The 24036-nt window shown below is 34.6% G+C and overlaps 1 protein-coding gene across 3 annotated transcripts in view; it reads left to right on the top strand.

Moving 5' to 3' along the window:
- The window catches only part of CSMD3 (CUB and Sushi multiple domains 3), a 1176048-nt gene that overhangs the window by 1060102 nt on the left and 91910 nt on the right, over positions 1 to 24036 (top strand). For all 3 annotated transcript variants that reach the window (XM_068525309.1, XM_068525308.1, XM_068525307.1), the window contains 5 exons: positions 8968 to 9156; positions 9885 to 10062; positions 10934 to 11079; positions 20824 to 20904; positions 21878 to 21991. In XM_068525309.1, coding sequence (XP_068381410.1) covers positions 8968 to 9156; positions 9885 to 10062; positions 10934 to 11079; positions 20824 to 20904; positions 21878 to 21991 — 708 coding nt within the window. The remainder of the gene's footprint in view (positions 1 to 8967; positions 9157 to 9884; positions 10063 to 10933; positions 11080 to 20823; positions 20905 to 21877; positions 21992 to 24036) is intronic.

Here is a 24036-nt window from a genome sequence, read left to right as displayed (position 1 = left end):
GGAACTGAGTTTCTTTTTTGCTGCTGGAGGACTCAGAGCTATCTATGTGGTCCTTCTCTAGCAAGTGCACAGGGCCTGATGAACCTGACTTCATCTTCTTTTCTATGCCCTCAAATTCCCTCAGCCTCTCAGAGCAATATTCTTATTTGAATGAGGTAAAACTAGAATTTGAACTTTATTAACTACATTTTTCAGTCAATGTGTCCTTGAAAAAAGATTCATTATTTCCATAATAAAATCCTAAAAGATATAGCATTTGTTACTGTTACTGATATAATACTGTATTATTATTGACATGTGCCACAATGTATTACAATGATCACTAGATATTATTTGTGAATTACACTGAATTTTATGTTATTTTTTTCACTAGTTCTTTATTCTATTTATTTTTTTAATAGATCTTTATTGGAGTATAATTGCTTCACAATACTGTGTTAGTTTCTGTTGCACAACAAAGTGAATCAGCCATATGCATACACGTCTTCATATCCCCTCCCTCTTGAGGTTCCCTCCCATCTTCCCTATACCACCCCTCTAGGTCATAGCAAAGCACCGAGCTGATCTCCCTGTGCTATGCTGCTGCTTCCCACCAGCCAACTATTTTACATTCGGTAGTGTATATATGTGGATGCTACTCTCACTTCGCCCCAGCTTCCCCCTCCCACACCATGTCCTCAAGTCCATTCTCTATGTCTACCTCTTTATTCCTGCCCTGCAACTAGGTTCATCAGTACCATTTTTTTTTTTTTTTAGATTCCATATATATGCGTTAGCATACAGTATTTGTTTTTCTCTTTCTGACTTACTTCACTCTGTATGACAGTCTCTAGATCCATCTACCTAACTACAAATAGCTCAATTTCATTCCTTTTAATGGCTGAGTAATAGTCCATTGTATATATGTGCCACATCTTCTTTATCCATTCATCTGTCGATGGACACTTAGGTTGGTTCCATGTCCTGGCTATTGTAAATAGAGCTGCAATGAACATTGTGGTACATGACTCTTTTTGAATTATGGTTTTCTCAGGGTATATGCCCAGTAGTGGGATTGCTGGGTCATATGGTAGTTCTAATTTTCGTTTTTTAAGGAACCTCCATACTGTTTTCCATAGTGGTTGTATCAATTTAAATTCCCACCAACAATGCAGGAGGGTTCCCTTTTCTCCACACCCTCTCCAGCATTTATTGTTTCTAGATTTTTTGATGATGGCCATTCTGACTGGCATGAGGTGATACCTCATTGTAGTTTTGATTTGCATTTCTCTAGTAATTAGTGATGTTGAGCATTTTTTCATTTGCCTCTTGGCCATCTGTATGTCTCCCTTGGTGAAATGTCTATTTGGGTCTTCCACCCATTTTTTCAGCGGATTGTTTGTTTTTTTCATATGGAGCTCCATGAGCTATTTGTATATTTTGGAGAATAATCCTTTGTTGTTTTATTTGCAAATATTTTCTCACATTCTGAGGGTTGTCTTTTTGTCTTGTTTATGGTTTCCTTTGCTGTGCAAAAGCTTTTAAGTTTAATTAAGTCCCATTTGTTTATTTTTGTTTTTATTTCCATTACTCTAGGAGGTGGGTAAAAAAGATCTTGCTGTGTTTTATGTCAAAGACTGTTTTTCCTGTGTTTTCCTCTAAGAGTTTTATAGTGTCTGGTCTTACATTTAAGTCTTTAATCCATTTGTAGTTTATTTTTCTGTATGGTGTTTGGCAGTGTTCTAATTTCATTCTTTTACATGTAGCTGTCCAGTTTTCCCAGCACCACTTACTGAAGAGGCTGTCTTTTCTCCATTTTATGTTCTTGTCTCCTTTGTCATAAATTAGGTGATCATATGTACGTACGTTTATCTCTGGGCATTCTATCCTGTACCATTGATCTATATTTCTGTTTTTGTGCCAGTACCATACTGTCTTGATTACTGTAGCTTTGTGGTGTATTTTGAAGTTGGGGAGCCTGATTCCTCAAGCTCTGTTTTTCTTTCTCAAGATTGCTTTGGCTATTTGGGGTCTTTTGTGTTTCCATATGAATTGTAAAATTTTTTGTTCTAATTCTGTGAAGAGTGCCATTCGTAGCTTGATAGTGATTGCATTGAATCTGTAGATTGCTTTGGCTAGTATAGTCATTTTCACAATATTGATTCTTCCAATCCAAGAACATGGTATATTTCTCCATCTGTTTATGTCATATTTGATTTCTTTCACCAGTGTTTTATAGTTTTCTGAGTACAAGTCTTTTGCCTCCTTAGGCAGGTTTATTCCAAGGTATTGTATTCTTTTTGTTGCAATGGTAAATGGAAGTGTTTCCTTAATTTCTCTTTCTGATTTTTCATTATTGGTATATAGGAATGCCAGAGATTTGTGTGCATTAATTTTGTATTCTGCAACCTTACCAAATTCACTGATTAGTTCTAGTAGTTTTCTGGTGGCATCTTCAGGATTTTCTATGTACAGTATCATGTCATCAGCAAACAGTGACTGTTTTACCTGTTCTTTTCCAATTTATATTCCTTTTATTTCTTTTTCTTCTCTGACTGCTGTGGCTAGGTCTTCCAAAATTATGTTGAATAAGAGTGGTGAGAGTGGACATCCTTGTCTTGTTCCTGATCTTAGTGGAAATGCTTTCAGTTTTTCACCATTGAGTATGATGTTTCCTGTGGGTTTGTCATATATGGCCTTTATTATGTTGAGGTAGGTTCCCTCTATGCCCATTTTCTGGAGCGTTTTTATCACAAATCGGTGTTGAATTTTTTCAGAAGCCTTTTCTGCATCTATTGAGATGATCATTTAGTTTTTATTCCTTAATTTGTTAATGTGGTGTATCACATTGATTAATTTGCATATACAGAAGAATCCTTGCATCCTTGGGATAAATCCCACTTGATCATGGTGTATGATCCTTTTAGTGTGTTGTCGGATTCTGTTTGCTAGTATTTTGTTCAGGATTTTTGCATCTCTCTTCATCAGTGATATTGGTCTATAATTTTCTTTTTTTGTGGTATCTTTTTCTGGTTTTGGTATCAGTGGAATGGTGGCTTCGTAGAATGAATTTGAGAGTGTTACTCCCTCTGAAATTTTTTGGAAGAGTTTGAGAAGGATCGATGTTAACTCCTCTCTAAATATTTGATAGAATTCGCCTGTGAAGCCATCTGGTCCTGGGCTTTTGTTTGTTGGAAGATTTTTAATTGTGGTTTCAATTTCATTACTTGTGATAGGTCTGTTTATATTTTCTAATTCTTCCTGGCTCACTCTTGAAAAATTGTCCATTTCTTTGTGGTTGTCCATTTTTTTGGCATTTAGTTGTTTGTAGGAGTCCTTATAATTCTTTGTATTTCTGCAGTGTCAGTTGTGATTTCTCCTTTTTCATTTCTAATTGATTTGCGTCTTCTCCCTTTTTTTCTTGTTGAGTCTGGCTAAAGGTTTATCAATTTTGTTTATCTTCTCAAAGAACCAGCTTTTAGTTTTATTGATCTTTGCTATTGCTTTCTTCGTTTCTATTTAATTTATTTCTTCTCTGATCTTTATGATTTCTTTCCTCTACTGACTTTGGGTTTTCTTTGTTCTTCTGCCTCTAGTTGTTTTAAATAAGGGTAGATTGTTTATTCGATATTTTTCTTGTTTCTTGAGGTGAGACTGAATTGCTATAAACTTCCCTCTTAGAACTGCTTTGCTGATTCCCATAGGTTTTGGGTCGTCATGTTCTCATTGTGATTTGTTTCCATGTATTTTTTAATTTCTTCTTTGATTTTTCAGTGATCTTTTGGTTATTTAGTAGCTCACTGTTTAGCCTCCATGTATTTGTGTTTTTTACCATCTTTTTTTTCCTGTTATTGATTTCCAATCTCATAGCGTTTTGGTCAGAAAAGATGCTTAATACGATTTCAATTTTCTTAAATTTTCTGAGGCTTGATTTGTGACCCAAGATGTGATCCATCCTGGAGAATGTTTCATGTGTACTTGAGAAGAAAGTGTATTCTATTGTTTTTGGTTGGAATGTCCTATAAATATCAATTAAGTCCATCTTGTTTAATGTGTCATTTAAAGCTTGTGTTTCCTTATTTATTTTCTCTTTGGATGGTCTGTCCATTGGTGTAAGTGGAGTTTGCAAGTCCCCTACTATTTTTGTGTTACTGTCGATTTCTCCTTTCATGGTTGTTAACATTTGCCTTATGTATTGAAGTCTCCTATTTTGGGTGCATAAACATTCATAATTGTTATATCTTCTTCTTGGATTGATCCTTTGATCATTATGTAGTGTCCCTCCTTATCTCTTGTAACAATCTTTATTTTAAAGTCTATTTTATCTGATACAAATATTGCTGCTCCACCTTTATTTTGATTTCCATTTGCATGGAATATCTTTTTCCATCACCTCACTTTCAGTCTGTATGTGTCCCTAGGTCTGAAGTGGATCTCTTGTAGACGGCATATATATGGGTCTTGTTTTCGTATCCATTCAGCCAGTCTGTGTCTTTTGGTTGGGGCATTTAATCCATTTACATTCAAGGTTATTATCGATATGTATGTTCCTATTACCATTTTCTTAATGCTTTGGGTTTGTTTTTGTGGGTCTTTTTCTTCTCTTGTGTTTCCTGCCTAGAGAAGTTTCTTTAGCATTTGTTGTAAAGCTGGTTTGGTGGTGCTGAATTCTCTTAGCTTTTGCTTGTCTGAAAAGCTTTTGACTTCTCCATCGAATCTGAATGAGATCCTTGCTGGGTAGAGTAATCTTGGTTGTAGGTTTTTCTTTCATCACTTTATATCCTTCCACTCCCTTCTGGCCTGCAGAGTTTCCGCTGAAAACTCAGCTGATAACCTTATGGGGATTCCTTTGTATGTTATTTTTTGTTTTTCCCTTGCTGCTTTTAATATTTTTTCTTTGAATTTAATTTTTGTTAGTTTGATTAATATGTGTCTTGGTATGTTTTTCCTAGGGTTTATCCTGTATGGGACTCTCTGTGCTTCCTGGACTTGGGTGACTATTTCCTTTCCCATGTTAGGAATGTTTTTGACTATAATCTCTTCAAATATTTCCTCAGACCCTTTATTTTTCTCTTCTTCTTGTGGGACCCCTATAATTCGAATATTGGCGCATTTAGTGTTGTCCCAGAAGTCTCTGAGATTGTCTTCAATTATTTTCATTCTTTTTTCTTTATTCTGCTCATCAGCAATTATTTCCACCATTTTGTCTTCCAGCTCATTTATTTGTTCTTCTGCCTCAGTTATTCTGTTATTGATTCCTTCTACTGTATTTTTCATTTCAGTTATTGTGTTGTTAATCTCTGTTCGTTTGTTCTTTAGTTCTTCTAGATCTTTGTTAAACATTTCTTTTATTTTCTCAATCTGTGCCTTCATTCTACTTCCGAGATTCTGGATCATCTTTACTATCATTACTCTTAATTCTTTTCCAGGTGGATTGCCTATTTCCTCTTCATTTATTTGGTCTTGTAGGTTTTTACCTTGCTCCTTCATCTATGACATATTTTTTTGCTGTCTCTTTTTTTTTTTTTTTTTTTTTTATGAGTAGCATTGTGTTCCTGTCTTACTGGTCGTTTGGCCTGAGGCTTCCAACACTGCAGTTTGTAGGCTATTGGGTAGAGCTGGGTCTTGGTGCTGAGATGAGGAACTCCATGAGACCTCACTCTGATGATTATTTCCTGGCGTGTGAGGTTCTCTGTTAGTCCAGCAGTTTGGACTCGGAGTTCCTTGCGCAGGAGCTTTGGCCCGACCCTGGCTCATGAACCAAGATCCTGCAAGCTGCATGGGGTGGCAAATAAAAAAGAGAGAATAATAACAAAGTAAAAAACAAAATTAGACTAGGAAACTAACAGATGTTTTAGAACGAATATAAAAATAAAAATATAGATGAATTAACATCCAGAAATTACATCAGTACCACAATAGTAAAAAAGAGGAGGAGGGAAAAGAAAGAAAAAAAAAGGGGGGGGGGAGGTCTTGGCTGTGCAGTGTGGGGCCTAAGCAAAGGCAAGGTTTGGGCGGTGGGCAGGGCCTATGCTTAGGACCCACAGGGCTGGAAAAGGCCCTGGGGGCGTGGGGGGTGAGGCTTAGGCTCAAGGAACTGAAGGGACCCAGGCGTGCTACCCACTCCTGGTCTCAGAGGACAGGGGACCTCACCTGGGAGCCCAGCAGGCTTCCTGGGCTCGAGTGGGTGGCGCAAATGCCCTCCTCTCCTCTCTTGCTGCTCCAGTCTAGGAGGCCCCCTCCTGCCTGCCTCTCCTGATCTCCCCGGCCTCCCTCCTATGCCCCCAGGACCAATGTGGCCGGGGGTGGGGGTGGGGTGGGGATGGCTGTGGAGGGCAGGGGACCAGCCTGGGAGCTCAGCAGTCTCCCTGGGCCAAGTGCGTGGGGTAATTGCCCTCCATCCCTCTTCCAATCTTCCCGAAGGGCCCCTCCTGCCTGCCTCTCCCGCTTTCCACTCGGCCTCCTTCCTGTGGCCCCAAGGACCCACACAAACTGGAGGGGGCTTTGGAGGGCTGGGGATCGGCCTGAGATCTCAGCAGGCTCCCTAGGCCCAAGTGGGAGGGACAATCACCCTCCGCTCCTCTCCCACCCCTCCTGGATGGCTCCTCCCACCTTCTTCTACTGATCTCCCCAGGCTCCCTCCTATGCCCCCAAGAACCCACGAGGCCTGGAGGGGGCTTTAGAGTGGGGGGGTGCCAGCTTGGATGCTCAGCAGTCTCCCCAGCCTGAGTGGGCCAGGCTATCGCCCACTGCTCCTCTCCCGCTCTTCCCAGAGAGTCCCTCCCGCCTGCCTCTTCTGATCTCCCTGGCCTCAGGGGTGCCAATCCTGTCTGGCCTCCACTTCTTCTGCCCCCTCAGTCCCCCCACATCCTACCGGTTCACTTGGGGGTTCCTCCTATCTCCTTGGGCATCAGAGTCCCTCACCAGCAGCCGGCAGGCACCCTAGTTGTGGGGAGATGCTAACTCTGCATCTTCCCACACAGCCATCTTGATTGACACAAGTACACTGAATTTTAAAACTGTCTCTTCTTTTACTGAATTTATATCATTGAGCTAATGACATTTTTTGAGATATAGGTTAATTGATACAGATTCTTGGAATCAATGCTATTTTTAGATGATTTTGTGATTAGACCTTAAAAACATTCTGAATTTTGGAAAAATGCATAGTATACAATTAAGTGTACCCTTCTACTAAAGAACTTGGTTCCAAAGTTAACGTTATTACTGGCAACATTATTGGGTTTGTTAAGCCCTGTATTATATATGATATTAGGATGGGAACTTTCTCCTGAACATTTAAAATCTACCTCCTATTCTTCCTTATTAAACTAAATAGCATAGAAAGATGAAATGTTGTATAAAATATCATAGGATCATACATTTGTCTATGAGTCTTACCCTATTCAAGATTATCTAGCTAACTAAACTTATCGTGATCATTTCACAATACGTCTAAGTCAAATCATTTTATTGTATACGTTAAATTCATGCAGTGCTGTATCTCAGTTATGTTTCAATAAAACTGGAAAAAATTATCTTTTACATGTGAGTGAAAATTGAAAGGGTTTATTTCATAGAATAATATATCCCAACTCCTAATGATCAAATGATATACATTTGTCTTCGATTGACATGCTTCTTTTGGTTTTGATATATTTTGTTTGTGGAATATTAATTCAAATGAAAAAATTAGAATAAAAGCACTTAACATCTTAAAAAGACTGTTCATTAATTCTGAAACCTTTAATTTAAAAATTAGAGTAGTATTTTAATAAGCAACTTATGGTAGCTTATTCAGCTTTAAATGTAAGTTTTTGATTTGGGGAATTTAGAATTTAATGGTCTCAATGTTAATTTTCTCAATTTTGTGGTTACATAGAAGTATCCTTTCCTTTATGAAATAGCAGTGATGGGTCAACCTATTCTCAACTAATTTGGAAAGAAAAAGGTGTGTTCACACATACATATATACACACATATATATATGTGTAGATGGGGGTGGGTGGGGGGAGAAAGAGAGAATGATGAAGAAAATGTGTCAGTTAACAATTGGAAAACGTGGCTGAAGGCATACTGGAGTTCTTACTAATCTTGCAACCTTTGTGTAACTTTGGAATTACTAAAAAATAAAAAAAGTTTTTTATAAAAGTAATTTAATGGTCAGTAGCAAAGTAGTCTCTGCTGGTAATTTAAATTTTATTAATTAGAATATGATTTTGAACTTCTTAAAAATAAAGTCTTAAATATTAATACTATATGAGTATATGTACTGTTTATAGGTTCAAAATTTATTCAGCAATGTTTATTCAGCACCTACTATGTGAAAGGCAATAAGCAAGGCTTTTAAGATACAATGATTAAAAAAACAGGAACTCTGATCTCATGCAGAATGTAGAACAAGAGTAGTATGAACAAATCAACAGTTACACTACAGTGCCAAAAATATCATGATAACTGAAGTACAAAATTTATATTAGAAGGAAATTTGTTTCCTAGTACTTTATATTGTTAAATAACTTCTTTGGAGAAACTCAATAGAGAGATAGTGTGGTTTGTTTCTTTTAGAGGAAAAATTAGCTAAAAAAAGGTTCAAAAAGGCTCAGAATTAGGCTTACACATATATTTATTTTATTTTATGTACACGCAATGAACCAGGAAGCAGTTGCATTATAGGTGAAGGGATCAGAATATGTTTGATTAAAATTGTGGCTATAAGGGTAATTTACATTTTCACTAAAACTTATAATTTAAATAGATTTCATAAGTGGGAGAATAAACAATGCATCTTAATAAATTGTACTAAAAATTTAATATGAAAATTAGACATAAGAAATTCATATCATACACTGACATCATTTATTATAAACCTGAATTACTATTTATAATCAACTGCAAGCAGCACTACATCTATTTTGCAGGTTGCAAATAATACTCTGTGGTCTTTTGAAATTCAAAAAGGAAAAACTTTCTTTTTACCTTTTCCAGCCTATCAGTTGCAAAGCTGTCCTGATCCACGCCCATTTCGAAATGGTTTTGTAATCGGCAATGATTTTACTGTGGGGCAAACCATTTCATTTGAATGTTTCCCTGGTTACACGTTGATTGGAAATTCAGCTCTCACTTGCCTTCATGGAGTGAGTCGCAATTGGAATCATCCACTTCCAAGGTGTGAAGGTATGCTTCTAAATTGAAGCTGTCTTTTAGGTGATATCATCTATGTTTAATAATTCTTGTTTTGGTACTCTTTTTTTTTTCCTCTTCAAATAGCATGCTAAATATACAGTTTTTCTTTTAGTTGTAGAATTACAGTTAGTACCCAGATCAAAGGCCTAAGGCTCCATAATGAATAACTGGTTTTGTCATTATTGGCAGGAGACCTAACCTTCTTCACTGGATGTGAAAGTAAAGTTTGTTAACACTTTAGAGCTTCTTCTGTGTGATGTCTGTGTGAGTGCATCTGTGTTTGTTTAGTAATCATTCTTATATAAACCAGTAACGCAGATACTACTACTGAATTTGGGCTCATTTCTTCTGAAGAAAAAAAAACCCTTTTAAATAAAAATGGCTTGAACCTCTTTATAAGGCCTTATATTTATACATGATATAAGACAAAAGTTGAACAGTGTATATATGGATAAAGTATTTGAAAGAAGAGAAAACAATGCAGTTTACTAATCTAATGATAGTGAATAACTGTGTAGCATACCTCATGCTGAAAAATAAATAAAAGCTCACTGTTTGGTTCATGGTTTCCAGCTTCATTTTACATACCTTAACTGTGGTAAAAACATAACACAGATGTCTTTTATACTGTTTAAGAGGTATGAAATGTTTACCTTTTTCTTTATAATCAGTTTATTGTGATTCTACTTAAATATTTTGTTTTGTGTTTTTTTCTGTAGCTCTTTGTGGAGGGAATATAACTGCAATGAATGGCACCATTTACTCTCCTGGATATCCTGATGAATACCCAAACTTTCAAGACTGTTTTTGGCTTGTAATAGTACCCCCTGGGAATGGAATCTACATCAATTTTACTGTTCTTCAAACAGAACCAATCTATGATTTCATTACTGTATGGTAAGTCAAGACCATTGTCATTGATTGATTCAACTGTATGTAACAGTGAAACAAGGAAGGAATGAAAATATATCACAGTCCTCTGTACAAATTGCCATCTGATGTTTGAATTGGTGTGAGTAACTGAGGGTTACAGTGTGTGTTTTGCAGAATGAGACAAACAAGAGAAATAGATTTTAGCTTATTTGCCCATGAAATAGCTAAACACGTAGAACAAAAACTTTATGGGTGAAAAAAAGATTTAAATTTGTCATTAAAATAATGTGCAAAACCTGGGAATTAAATCAGAGTAAGTTTAAGGTAAGAAAGTTCTCTCTATACAGAACTAGTGAAATTTAAAAGCCTATGTTCCAATAAGTTATTTAATACAACTACTGAATTTCTGTCGTAATAATTCATCATAAAATATTATATTTGTATTATTATTATCCTGTTAATTAAAGCATCTCTAAACTAAAAAGAAAACAGCTGAATTAATTATTGACAATTGGTTAATTGAACTACCATGTGACTTCTAAAATTCATTCTAAATTTAACAGTCTATGATTCTCAAGATTATTTTGAAGAAAATAAAAGGAAGGCAAACCTCAAGCATTTGGGAAGATCTGGGTTGTGGTCAGGAAACCAAAGACAATTTAATTGATTACAGCTAATATGGGTACATTTCTTTTGGATAAAAATGTGATCTTTTAAAATATGTTATCACCTAAATAAACGTATACCAATATGATTTGGCACTCGTTGATTATTTCATCCACTGCATCTTTATCATCTCATATGTAATACTTTCATTAAACTTTGTGTGAAACTTTCCAAAAAAATCAATCTCACTCTCCCTTTCTCCGCTCCCTGCTCTATGTCTCTCCTATAGGGATGGACCAGACCAAAACTCACCTCAGATCGGGCAGTTCAGTGGCAATACTGCTTTGGAATCAGTCTATAGCACTTCAAATCAGATTCTAATCAAATTCCACAGTGATTTCACAACAAGTGGCTTTTTTGTGCTCAGTTATCACGGTTGGTATCATCTAGGCATTTCTATTTCGTCTGGCACTGTTTGAAATTGTCCTTGAAAAATTGAGTGTAATATATATATTCAACGAATGATTGAAAAGGTATTAAAATTTGACACTTTTTTATCATTTCAAATACATTTACTTGCAAAGAACAGCCTCTTCTAAGCATTTAGGGACATTAAAATGTGAGCAATTGGAGATAGGAAATAAATCAGTCAGTAATTACCGCAGTAGAAAATAATCATTTTTGCATGGAAACGCATAAAAGAGAACCAGCTGTTCATATTTTATTGCATGTAATTTTGAAACATCAATAGATTTTTTTCAATACAAAATGTTTAATCTATTTAACCTACTTTCTTTCTAAAATTAGAATCCAATAACTTTATGCTTTGGATCACATTACGCATTCATTTATACTCTGTTTCATAACTATATCTATTCTAGAATCTTACAGTTTTAAGCGACTATTTCAGATCATTAAGTTCATAGCTTTTACTCCCGTGAAATAATTTATGAAGAGTTTCAATTTCAGTTCTTTGTATATAATTATTCTGGGTTCTCTCTTCATAACATTAACTTTTTGAAGAACAGTCAGATGGTTTCAGAGGATTTTTAAAATTTCCTGTTATGTTAAATTGTATTTCGTTATAAATAAGAAAATGTTTATTTCTAGTGATTATATCCTTTCATCTGCTATGACTGTAGTTTCATAAGCACATTCTGTTTCATATGACTTTGTCAGACCAATTCCATGAGCATCACAGGATCAGTAAGCTACTAAATTAAATTTGCAAAACTTATATTAAAATTTCCAGGGTGAACGTGTACCTTGTCCATTACATTAACGTACAATTTAATGTTTTCTTCTTTTTTTAACACAAAGTAAGAAAATCTTTGATACTCAAAGCTTATATTACATGAAAAATATGGTAAGTCAAATATGGTTATACACAAAGACACTTAAAGCACATTGGGTCTAGAAATACTCAGAGAACAGACCAGAAAATATTTGATTTGCTTAATCTCAGCACTTATCAATCAGTAGATGATGCCCAGTTTGTGCTTCTGTAGTGGCCAGAGCTGCATGTATACTCCGGCATAGCCAATTAGAAAGCAGGGAGTTCAGTTAGATAACTTTGATTCAGCCTGTTTATTTTTTTTAATAACTCATTTGCCTTTTTTAATGAATTGGTCATTGGTACTGGCAGTATGTATATACAGTCTAAAGCTGCAACAATAGCTTTATTACTTTGAAAGGGAATCATAGCTCAAGAACTACTAAACTAAATGATTTTAAGTTCAAAAGATGAATTCGTTGCTGAACTGTGTTTTGTACATTTTCTCTCTTCACAGATCCCCACATAAATTTTTATTATTTTGTATCTTGCCTGAACAAGTGATAAAGAAGGGACTGTTCATTGATGGACTGTAAATATCCATAAAATAATCTTATAGGGAGTGGAAAATTCTTATAAAACTTAGGAAACATTTCAAAGGGGAAATATTGTCAGAGAAAAGGATGTCAGTATCTGTGTGTGTGTGTGTGTGTTTGTGTGTGTGTTTGTGTGTGTGTGTGAAAATGTGAAATCCTTACATAGAAAATACAAGGATGACAGAATGTAGGTAAACACATACAAAATACGAATGTAGATTTACATAGACACTTATGTGAATGTATATACATATATTCTTATTCCAAATTATGTTTCACCTGATTTTTGTAACTAGGTTCTGAATCATATATATTAAAAATAGAATTAGTTTAGGAATAAGGAAGATCAAATATTTGTTTAGGGCTTTGTTTTTCAGCTGACTTTGGACAAGTTACCCTTTGGTTTCCACTTTCTTCAGCTATAAGACCACATGGTATAATTGCTGAGAAGATTAATGAGATACTGTATATATAGAAATTACTCTAATTACTGGCATGTATTAGGTTGAACCATATGAAATTGGTCAGAAATGCTGAATATTGACAGTTTTGTATAGCTCAACCCATGTAAGTGCTGTCATTATCACTATCATCAACATTGCGTTGCAGAGATGAAATGATTAGAGACAATGAGTAATATACAGTTAGCTTAGTTCGCCTAGGACAGTGTATGTTCAGTAAATATTCCTTTCCTTACAATATCTTACCTCACATATAAGTTTTTCTAATAGAGTATTTATATTTATTTATACTTATATTTTAAATTTTATAATAAGGCACAATTGCCAGAGCTTAGAGAAGCCTAACATTTGAATCAACATCTCTGGCAATTTTACCCAAACCTTAAAATAACCTTGAAATTTGGAGAGGTAGCCAGGGGTCATGTTAAAAATTGACAGATGCCTTATAGTCTACTAGCCCTAGTAATATAATTTTCCTAAGCATGCTTTCATCCTGACTCACCTTTTCAAGAATGCATGATGCCTTCATTATATCAAATTTAAAGCTACCCTATCATCTGGTTCATTGATTCTTATTCCCCAGTGCCTACTCTGACTCCCATTAGATTCTTGCTCTCACTGCCCCCTGAACTTCCATTCTTAAATGGTTTCTTACTCATCTTCAGTTCTTTAACTCTACCTATCTTAAGTCCCATTTCTCCTTTTCTTGATAATTCAAACTCATAAGGATCACTACCATCTTTTCTATGATTGCACTTACTCTTTTCACCAAACTTTTCAGAACTTACAGTATGCTGTATTGTTTTATATGCCTTGTGAGTTTAATAATAGTGAGTGCTTTTATGAGGACACAGATCACACTTATGCTTCTTAATCCTTTCATAGTTTTGTTATTGACTAAGTAATTATATTTTAGTCTTATGGTCATGTGTGTTCAATTCTTTTTAAAATGTTGTCTAATTGAGTTTATTTGAGCTGTCTTAGTGACAACTTTTAAAAAGGTTATTTTACAATTATGTACATGTGTGCTCATCCCTCCTCACAAAAACAAAAAAAAAGATGCCTGTTTTCAAATTGGTATTAATATAATTAGTACAATTTAATATAACCAAAAATATAGTATTCATATCCATGACTCGTATTCAGTAGCTATAGCTTAGTGCCAAAATGAGCTCTCATAATGGTAAAAAAAAAACAAACAAAAAAATCTGGTCAAGTCATTTGGTACTTTTTCATAAGTTAACCAGGGAGATAATTCACTATTCAACACTTAGTTGAAGCTGATTTAATATACCTAAGCTTAGAATGGTTTACTCCCCCACTCAGTTTTCTTTATATTCTCTTAGTGATTTAATAGCTCCTTCTGTTATGCCCAAACCTATAAGTCAGACGTGGTTTTCTTAGGACTTGTGTACTTATTTTATAAATTTAACAGATCAGTATTTTCATATATTTTCTTAAGGTCACATTGATTATTTAGGTTTTATTTCTTAATATATTTTTAATATGTCTGAAAGGAGAAAAAAATGTGTTTTTATGAGATCTAGTCAGATATCTGTCTTTTATAAAACATCACCTTCGTAAAACCTTTCATGATCAAAAATAACATTCATAAAAAGCTTTGGAAAATGGAAGTTCTATGCAGTGAAGAAATAGGGCAGGCATAAATGTTGAGGCACTTTATCTCAGATACCATATTTCTTCTTCATCTGAGGAAATCTGCTAGTCTCTCTCTGTATTACTATAACCATAATTCCCTAAAGAAAGAGCTGAATTTTCTTGATATCTGCCATAGAGTCAAGATGAGTTTGTCTTATAATAAATAATAACAGTATTCAGTCCTAATCAATGACTTCCTGAAAGTAAATTACACAAAACCTGTTTCAACTGCATGTTTTTGCAGACAGTAACTTTGTATAGTCACTCTAATAGCGATAGCTACCATTTACTGAATACTTAATAGGCCAGGCACTATGCTAGATGCTTTCCATGCTAATTTTTGTAATAACTCTGCAATATAAGTATTATTATCCCCATTTTAATAATTAAAGAACCAAAAGACAGAAATTTGTAACATATATAAAGCCAGATAACTAATAAATAGAAAGGCTGCCGGGAATTCAAAATAGGTCTGTCTGACTTAAGGACTGACCTCTTTTTAAATAATGACAACAATAACAGCAATCATAATAATAGCTAAACTATACTGAGTTCTTACTAAGTGCCAGGTAGTGTCCTAAGCTGGTATTATCTCATGCATAGATTATATTTAATGGTATGTAAACATAATTTTTCTTTAAAACTTAGCAATGATTTTCATTTTTATCAAGATAAGTCATCTCACTTTCTAGAAAATACCTCTCCTAATTACAACTTGGAACTTTGAACTTCTTAGTGCTTCTCTTCCCCAGGACCTACAGGCTAGCAACAATATGTTGGTAGGTTTATCACAACTTAGTGTGTTCCTCTTTGTAGTTTCCAAAATGTTTTATGGTCCCTGTGTGACGAGAAAATAAGATAAATTTTATTAGGAATCTGATTTATGCCAACCACTGTAGTATAGCCAGAATATATATTTATTAATTTAAAACAAAAGGTATCATTTTAATGCTTAAATCTATTATCCAGGGTACCTCTTTTTCTAATATCAGATATTAGGGAACCTCAATTATTACAGAAGATTTTCTTAGGATAATACAATTTAATAATATATATTATCCATTGTTTTCTGTTATTGGCACAGTTTCTGTGAATGAGTGGGTTGATTATATATTGAATTTCAGATTATTTTTAAGAAATGTATTTAAAAAGCCTGTAATACCTTTTAGGTCATCTTTTAAGGTTATATTACCTTTATAATGAATGCTGTATTTGGGGACAAGTATATTTAACTCCACAAAGTCTCATCCTAAAAGAGACTACTGTAGATATAAGGACACATTTTATATAAAACATAAATCACCATTGCTTTGAACTGTGTGACCCCATTGCCTTACACAACGTAAAGATCTGACCTCCTTTCATATTTCAGTAGATAGAGCATTGAGCTCATGAAATGTTTCATTGTTTGATTTCCAGAGAGCATAGGGGGTATGAACATCATACAATTATATATTTTATATATATATATACAGCTAAAAAACCAAACTGGTAAAACTATAATGATGAAAAGATATTGCCATTTACTATTATTTAAATGACTACTTAGTGATTACTTAAATGACAAAAAGTCATGTCAAAATTGCTTACCATATTTTGGTATTTTGCTGTGTGTGATAAGATGGCATTTATATTCTACAGTATCTCAGTCCCCTCCAGCCAAAGTCCATCAGGAACACCTCTGTAGTTAAACAAAGTTGAGTTTATAGGCTCACTGTAATGTGTGGGACAACAGACCATGAGAAACCCCGTGGAGTCTCAGTGAGAGGGTGTTAGGAGGGGCTTGTTGTAGGATTTGGGCTGTGTAAGATGGTTCCGGAAGGTTCAAGGAAGCATGTTTTTCCTCTGGGTTGGGTGCTGTTAGAAAATTGGAGCAGTTCTATAATTGGGTATCTTAATTTTTTTCTAGAAGGTGGAAGGTATGGAACACACCTAAAACTATGATTGGCGTGGGGTAGCAGCATTCTCTCATACTAGCTGAGATGGAGGATCTTGGTCATACTGGTGGTTTGGATAGTGTTTTCATTTTGTTTTATGGGTTTTGTTTTGTTTTTTCTGTGCTCAGACATGATTAGGGAAAGGTCTTATTTTTGTCTTGTTCCAACAAGGTCAAAGAGCTATCATGTCTGTTAGTTGTTAGTTAAATTGATTACAGTCAACAGTAGAAAATCATGGCCTATCAGTTAGAGCCAGGCCGGCTCCAAGCCAACAGCATACAGGGGTTGTGCTTTGTTTTGTTTTCTTTTGCTTTTTTTTTCTTTAGTCTTTTCTTTTCAATATGCAGAATAAAGTGATTGTTAAAGAGCTAAAACGTGTTCCTTCATAGCCAAAACAAACCAAACTATGGTAGTAAACAGAGAAAGGAAAATAGAGACTGACAAGGAAAAAATTGTCACCTCTGATGTGCTCTGTTATCTACTAATGTGCTAGGCAACTCAACCATGTAGAGAAGAGACCTTTAGCACATTACTTTTCAGACTCTAATGGTCTCCGTACTAAGGTAGGATACTTTCCATTAGCTATTGGAATATGGGAAAGTCACTTCATGCAAAAGATATTTGAATTTTCTTATGGATAATTCAGGATATTTCCCAAAAGTGTGTTTACTATACTTCTGTTTTTCCATCTCTAGGAAAATACCTAGTAACTTCTTGTTGATCCATTTCTAATGATCCATTCCATTTCTCTGTCTCATCTCTAAATCTAGGGCTGAACATTTTCTCTTGATTTCAAAGATTCTCCCTTATATAGGCAGAGAAACAAATTGATTATAAAATATTAACAGATAAAAAGTGATATTTGTAAGTAATTTAAGCACCACTGAAACTTACCTGTATGGTTCATATCAATTCACTAGCAGACCTTCTCCAAAATGGAAAAAAAATTACTTATTATTTTTTCTTCTTAGTTAGAACTCAGATAGCATTTGTTTAAATACTCCTAACTCTACTTTCAAGTGGAGCTACTTAAAGTTATTTTACATAACTTTTGAAATAACATTACCAAAATTACATAACTGAGTATGTAATTATCAGTGCTTTTCCTCCTCCAAATCTTCCCCAAATCATGAAGTTATCATACTTGAACTAATCTGGGTCACCACTGAAGTGCAACAGTGGTTATAGAGAGCTTAGAATTTATAAGAGCACATAGAACATTTTTTTTCCTCTGTAAGAAATACTGCATCCTTATTTGGCAGAAAGGTTGTGCACTTGTGCTTTTGTGGTTTAGAGAAGGAATGGCAATTTGCCAGTGTCCTGTTTTGTCTTTTTTTGAAGAAGCCTTTAATAGCTCAGTTGAACTGAAGTAGATAAATGCAGCATTCTTTTCTGGAATTGGGTTGGTTATTTCATTACGAAGAAAATAGGAAATGAAAAATAACCAAATATATTGCCAGAATTAAACTCTAAAGTGATTTTAAGAAGCAAATTTGTTGGAGCAGGAACCAGACATCTGTACACATTTGAATGAAAACAGAGCACTGTTCAAACAATGGTCATCCTCAAAAGATACTGACATGCACTCTAACCCACAACTGCCTCTGTTTCATCCCCATTTGCAATTTGAGAGTTAGAGTCTTCTTAGGGAAGACTATTTGTTTAGAGACTCTTTCCCTCCTGAAAAAACCTATATTTTGTGTGTTACTTAGCAAATATGTGTTGGATTATAAGTAAAGTGAAAGGAGCTAATTACTCAATTGTGAAAAAGACACATGAAGGGTCTCCTCCCTTATGTTACTTAAAGCCTAGATGGAGTCACAAATAGTGAAAAAGTAAACTAATAAATGGAAAATAATAAATGTTGAAACAAGTCATGATATCCAGTTATGGGCAGAACTGAAACTTTTAAATTGTATCATCAAAATTTTAAATAGCATGAGTATGTATTTTAGTCCATGTTTTCCATGGATTGTTCTATTTAGAAACAGCTTCAAAGTGAAGACCATTAATGAAAAAACTGTGTAACATAGATATTTACACATTTAAAATACACGTTTGAGCTAAATCTGTGTTCTCTTTTAGATGAATCATTTTATTTGACATGCCATTCACCTTTAAGACACCACTGACTTATTTAATAACTATTCAAGGGCATCGTATCCTACATGTCATGATTGTATGTGCTACAAAACAGAGTTCTGTGATTAGAAAATAAGAGTAAAGGGTAAGAGGAGGTAGGCAGTGAAGAGCTCAGAAGATACATTTATCCTGGTGATGTAAAATTGGGAATTGAGACACAAAGTCAGACTTGAAGTCAAAAGGATCAGTGAAATCACTTAGGTGGAGACTGTAGAAAATTTGTTCGAAGGAAAGTTTATTCAGAATTCAAATCTATAAAATTGATGAAAATAGAATTGCTCTTATTGAGGTAGAGGAAGGAGGTAGGGACATTACACCTCCTCACACCCTCCATGACCCCAAGGTGATCCCTTGTCTCTAGGGACAGAGTTATAAAATGCTGATGGTACCAAAGAACGGAGAATAAGAGAATTTAGCTCACATCACCCACGTGGTCTTGGGAAAATAACACAGTATCTCTGAGCATCATCTTCCTCATAATAATAATTTCCAACCTCTAGTCTTTTAAACTCTCCAGCTGAGTTATCTAGGTCATTCTAAGCAGGTTCTACAGATGACAGGAGTCATGAATTCCTCATTGATAAAAATGTGCTTCTTCTTTAAAATAAAATACTTTTTGATTAGCATGAAGATTAAAAACAAGCTTACAGGCAAACAAAGATCAGATAAAATGCTCTCCTCTAAAGCAATTATACTCCAATAAAAAAATAAATAAATAAAGCATAATCTCATAAGGATTTCTCCCTGTAGGGCTCTCTGTATCTTCCTCTCCCCCTTCCCTTACCTCTCTGGCATTTCTCACAACTACCTTTTACCTTGATAACTGTAATTTTTGCTCATGTTTCCTCCTCTATCTGAATGCTCTTCTGCCCATGATTACCCTTCAGCACTGGAAAAAATCTTACTCATCCTTTAAAATTTATCTCATTCATTTCTTTTTATCAGAATTTTCCTTAACTAGTCTAGTTGATATTCCTCAGTACTCTCATAATACTCTCACAATAGGGCCCATACTGAAGATATGGGCTTTGAAGTTAAAGGACATAGGCTGGACTTCTGGATAAACCCTGTACTAGTTGTGTGATCTCGGGCAAGTTACTATGCCTTTAAACCTCCTTCATTTTATCTCCGAACTGAGGTACATAAAGAAATTAACTCCTAAGTTTAAGTAATGAAATTATGCATATAAAACACATTTTTCTTCAAATGTTATAACAGCGTAAAATGTTTCTTAATAATAGTATATTACATCTTTTGAAGACAACTAGTGAAAACAAGGCTTTAATCAAGCAAACAGTTGTGATACAGATATCATATAGGGCCAGTAGTCATGATACTTAGATTCATAGAGACCTTTTTTCAGTGGCCTTTACCTTATGTGAAATAAGAATCTACCTAATCTAATGGGATGACCAGTTTAGAAACATAAAATTTAATAAATGGATACTTTGTAAACACACTAATCTAGCATGGTGAAAGAAGGCTCTAGAGCCAGACTGTCTATGTTCAAATCCCAGCTCTGCCATATTATAGCTGTATGAGTTGGACAAATTCTTTAATTCTTTTAACAGTTTTTCTTTTATATAATGGGAATAATTATAGAACTCATTACATAAATTAAGTAATAAAATAAATAAAATTTTTGTGAGGACTAATAGAGTTAATATAAGTGAAATGTTCATAATTTTGCTTGGAATAGAGTAAGCCTTGAGTATTGTTCGCAATTATGACTGAATGCTAGGCACTTTGCTAGATGCAGGGGATTCTGTGATAAACCTTGGGAAGCTAGGCATTGAGCACATAAACAAACATGAGTGTATAATTCCAAATTGTGATTATGCCAAGATAGAAGCACATAATCAGAAGGACTAGAATGAGGGTGAGAAATAAGGAGTTAAAAGGTAAGCATTCTTACCATGGGAAAATATTTAAGGAATGATTAATTTTCCCTCAATGTTGTAGCATTTTTTTAATAAAGAAATAGTTGAAACTTGATAAATTCTACCATATATTTTTATTCTTATAAATAAACCTTATGTAATTTTCTTTTTTCACATATGTGAATATGTATAGCTGCTCAGAGAAGGAATAAACATTGTCTATTTTTATAGCCTATCAACTAAGAGTGTGTCAACCTCCACCACCCGTACCCAATGCTGAGATTTTGACAGAAGATGATGAATTTGAAATAGGTAAAGTCTGCTAATTACTTTCAAAGAAAACATACTGTTAGCAGAGGTATTTACTTTAAAAGAAATAAGAATAAATAATAGTAGCAGCCTGTCTTAGACCGTCTTTCCCTGGATCGATGGGGATTGTTTAGAATTCTTAAGAATGGATAACAGTGAAAAGAGGAAAGGGAGTATTAGGCAAGAAGAAAGAATTCCGTATTTCCAGGATGTACAGTTAGAAAACAGTACAGGAATTTGAGCCGTATAACTATTCTGGTAGTTCCTTCCAAAGTATTATTTTGCTACCTTCCAACACTGTAGTCTTAACTACTCTTCTTTGAATTCAGGCATAAACCTGATGTGTATAATGAAGGATATGTAGGGTGTATTAGAAGACATGTTTTATTTCCATGTCCTTGAAAACAATTGGTTGGTTATGCTCAATTTGATCGTAAATAAAGTCCTTTTAAAACTTGGTTGGAAATTTAACTGCAATAATATCTAATAGTTTGAAAAATTATGTAAGAAAAGAAGACATCCTAATGTTATCATAATAAATTTTTATCATTATTATCCTAGTAATATTAATATTGGTTGAGAAATGTAAGAAAATATTAATGACCAATGTAAATCTAATCTTAATAGCAATAACTAGGAATCTCCTTTTAACTGCTTGATATATTTTTAATGAATACCTTACCCGCACCAACAGGATTATTTCTTTACTACTATTGCTTATATCTAACCAGATTGCCCCAGTACAGTCTTACTGGTAGTTTATTCTTGGCTTCAGTTCTGATTGGTCAGTGCTTATGACATACTAGTAGTTCAATATTTTGAATGTCATCACTGCTTATAACTAATAGAATTTTTATATTGATTGAAAATGACTGAAAGAAAAAATATTCTAATTTTATATTGAAACATCTGTTTATTTTAACCATTACCTTGTTGCTTATCAGAAGCCCCTTCTGCATTTTTTTTTTTTTAATAGGTGATATTATTAGGTATCAGTGTCTTCCAGGATTTACTTTGGTTGGTAATGCAATCCTGACATGCAGATTAGGAGAACGACTCCAGATGGATGGAGCGCCTCCAGTTTGTCAAGGTACCAATTCTTATGATTATTTATTTCTAAATATCTGTTTTATGTTTAATTCAGTACTAGCAAAATAGAGAAAAATCTATTTTATATAATTATTATATATTTAACTGACAATAATGTTAAATATTATACAGCTCATAAGTGGTATTTTTCATTCCATTATTTCTCAGATTTAAGTAAACATTTTTAATTCATCCAAGGCTTAATTTTTCTAGTTTATCCCAAACTCAGTTCAATCTATTTAAATTATTTTTGCTGTGAGGAGTGGAAATGGAGGTAGAAAGCAAGAAAAATCACTTTTTTTTTTTTTTTAATCTTAGCACATTTATCTCATTTCACTAGCAATATGTATTGGATTTTGTCAAATGCTTTTTTTAATTTAAAAAATTTTTTTTTTATTTTTGGCTGTGTTGGGTCTTCGTTGCTATGCATGGGCTTTCTCTAGTTGTGGCGAGCTGGGGCTACTCTTTCTTGTGGTGTGCGGGCTTCTCATTGCAGTGGCTTCTTTTGTTGCGGAGCATGGGCTCTAGGTGCGCGGGCTTCAGTAGTTGTGGCTCGCGGGCTCTAGAGCGCGAGCTCAGTAGTTGTGGCGCACTGGCTTAGTTGCTCCGTGGCATGCGGGGTCTTCCCGGGCCAGGGCTTGAACCCACGTCCCCTGCATTGGCAGGTGGGCTCTTAACCACTGCACCACGAGGGAAGCCAAAAAAAAAAAAAATCACTTTAAATAAAGGTTCCAATGTTGACTGCAAGTAGTTTCTATTCTGACCACTAGAATCATTAAACTTTTTTTGAGCACCTGTTAAGAATGAGGATCTGAGGGAAAAAACAAACAAACAGAAAGTAGTAAATGGTCCCTGCTGTGAAAGCAACATGGTGTAAGGGATATGACAGCCATACAGCTTGTAGCAATACAGTACTAAGGAAACAGGCCAGGGGGCTATAGAGTCACATAATTTTAAACTATTTATAGGACAGGGAAAGCTTGATGGAGGCATTGCTCCCTGAGTCATAGGTTCCAAATGAAAAGTGATACTTACTTTGGTAGAACTAAGATAGGGAAAGTGTGGTCCAAGTGACAGAGGTATATGCAAAGACACAGAAATGAAAGACAATGAGGTACAGACTTCAAGGCATTCACTATGTTATAAGGGCAAGACCATGATGGATCTTGAATGATGTACTGGGATTTTGATGTTCGGGAATCATGTGTTATTAACTTGTATAGCTCCTAGGGCCCGTAACAGTGCCTAACACATAGTAACTAATTATAAATATTGGTTCATTTGAATAAAATTGAATTGAACTTGATTATACATCTCCAGATTTTCTTGGATTACTTCCTTCACTGGGGTTTATTCTTGAGAAATAGAAATCTGTTTTATGCAGTATCTTAACTGTTACAATGAGCCTAAAACAAAAATTCTGTTTATTATTGCAAGCATGCTGTAAGTAGGAATAAACGTTTGATTTTTCTACCTCACTGGAATCCTTACAAGAAGATAGAAGGATTTTCATAAGGGGCTTTTTACAGTATCAAAAAGAAAGACATGTTTGGAGGTATAACCAGCAACAATATAAGAATTTTCCTTGCTCTCAGTCAATGATTTTTATAGGCCATCTTAAAGTTGGTTGTTTATTCTGAAGTCTACCACCTTTACTCCTGAATGAACAAGCAATTACATACCAGGATTTCTTCCTTGACCCAATGTATAAACTTCATTGTGAGCTCTTGGAGAGCAACACTTCTTTTTTATATATCTGGATCCCAATTCAATATTATATTTAATTAAAAAGACAAAACAGTTTTGTTATTTGGTCCCTCATCTCTCAGATTTTTAATATCTTATTTCTAAAATCAGAATTTTCTATAGATTAGTACATGTGTTTCTTCTTATTCTATCTGCTCTGGAGAATACAAAAAAGGATGATCAATCTTTGTCTCATGATAACACTATGGGTACTAGCTAAAAGTTAATTATCCCTCAGAATGAGTTTATGCAGCGTTACTATATTAATTAATTGACCAGGCACTTAAGCTAAAAAGCTGA

The sequence above is a fragment of the Eschrichtius robustus genome, chromosome 17 (genome assembly GCF_028021215.1).
Source record: "Eschrichtius robustus isolate mEscRob2 chromosome 17, mEscRob2.pri, whole genome shotgun sequence".
In the NCBI taxonomy this organism is placed as follows: domain Eukaryota; kingdom Metazoa; phylum Chordata; class Mammalia; order Artiodactyla; family Eschrichtiidae; genus Eschrichtius; species Eschrichtius robustus.
Note: the sequence above shows the minus strand (reverse complement) of the source record. Positions and strands in the feature narration are given on the sequence as shown.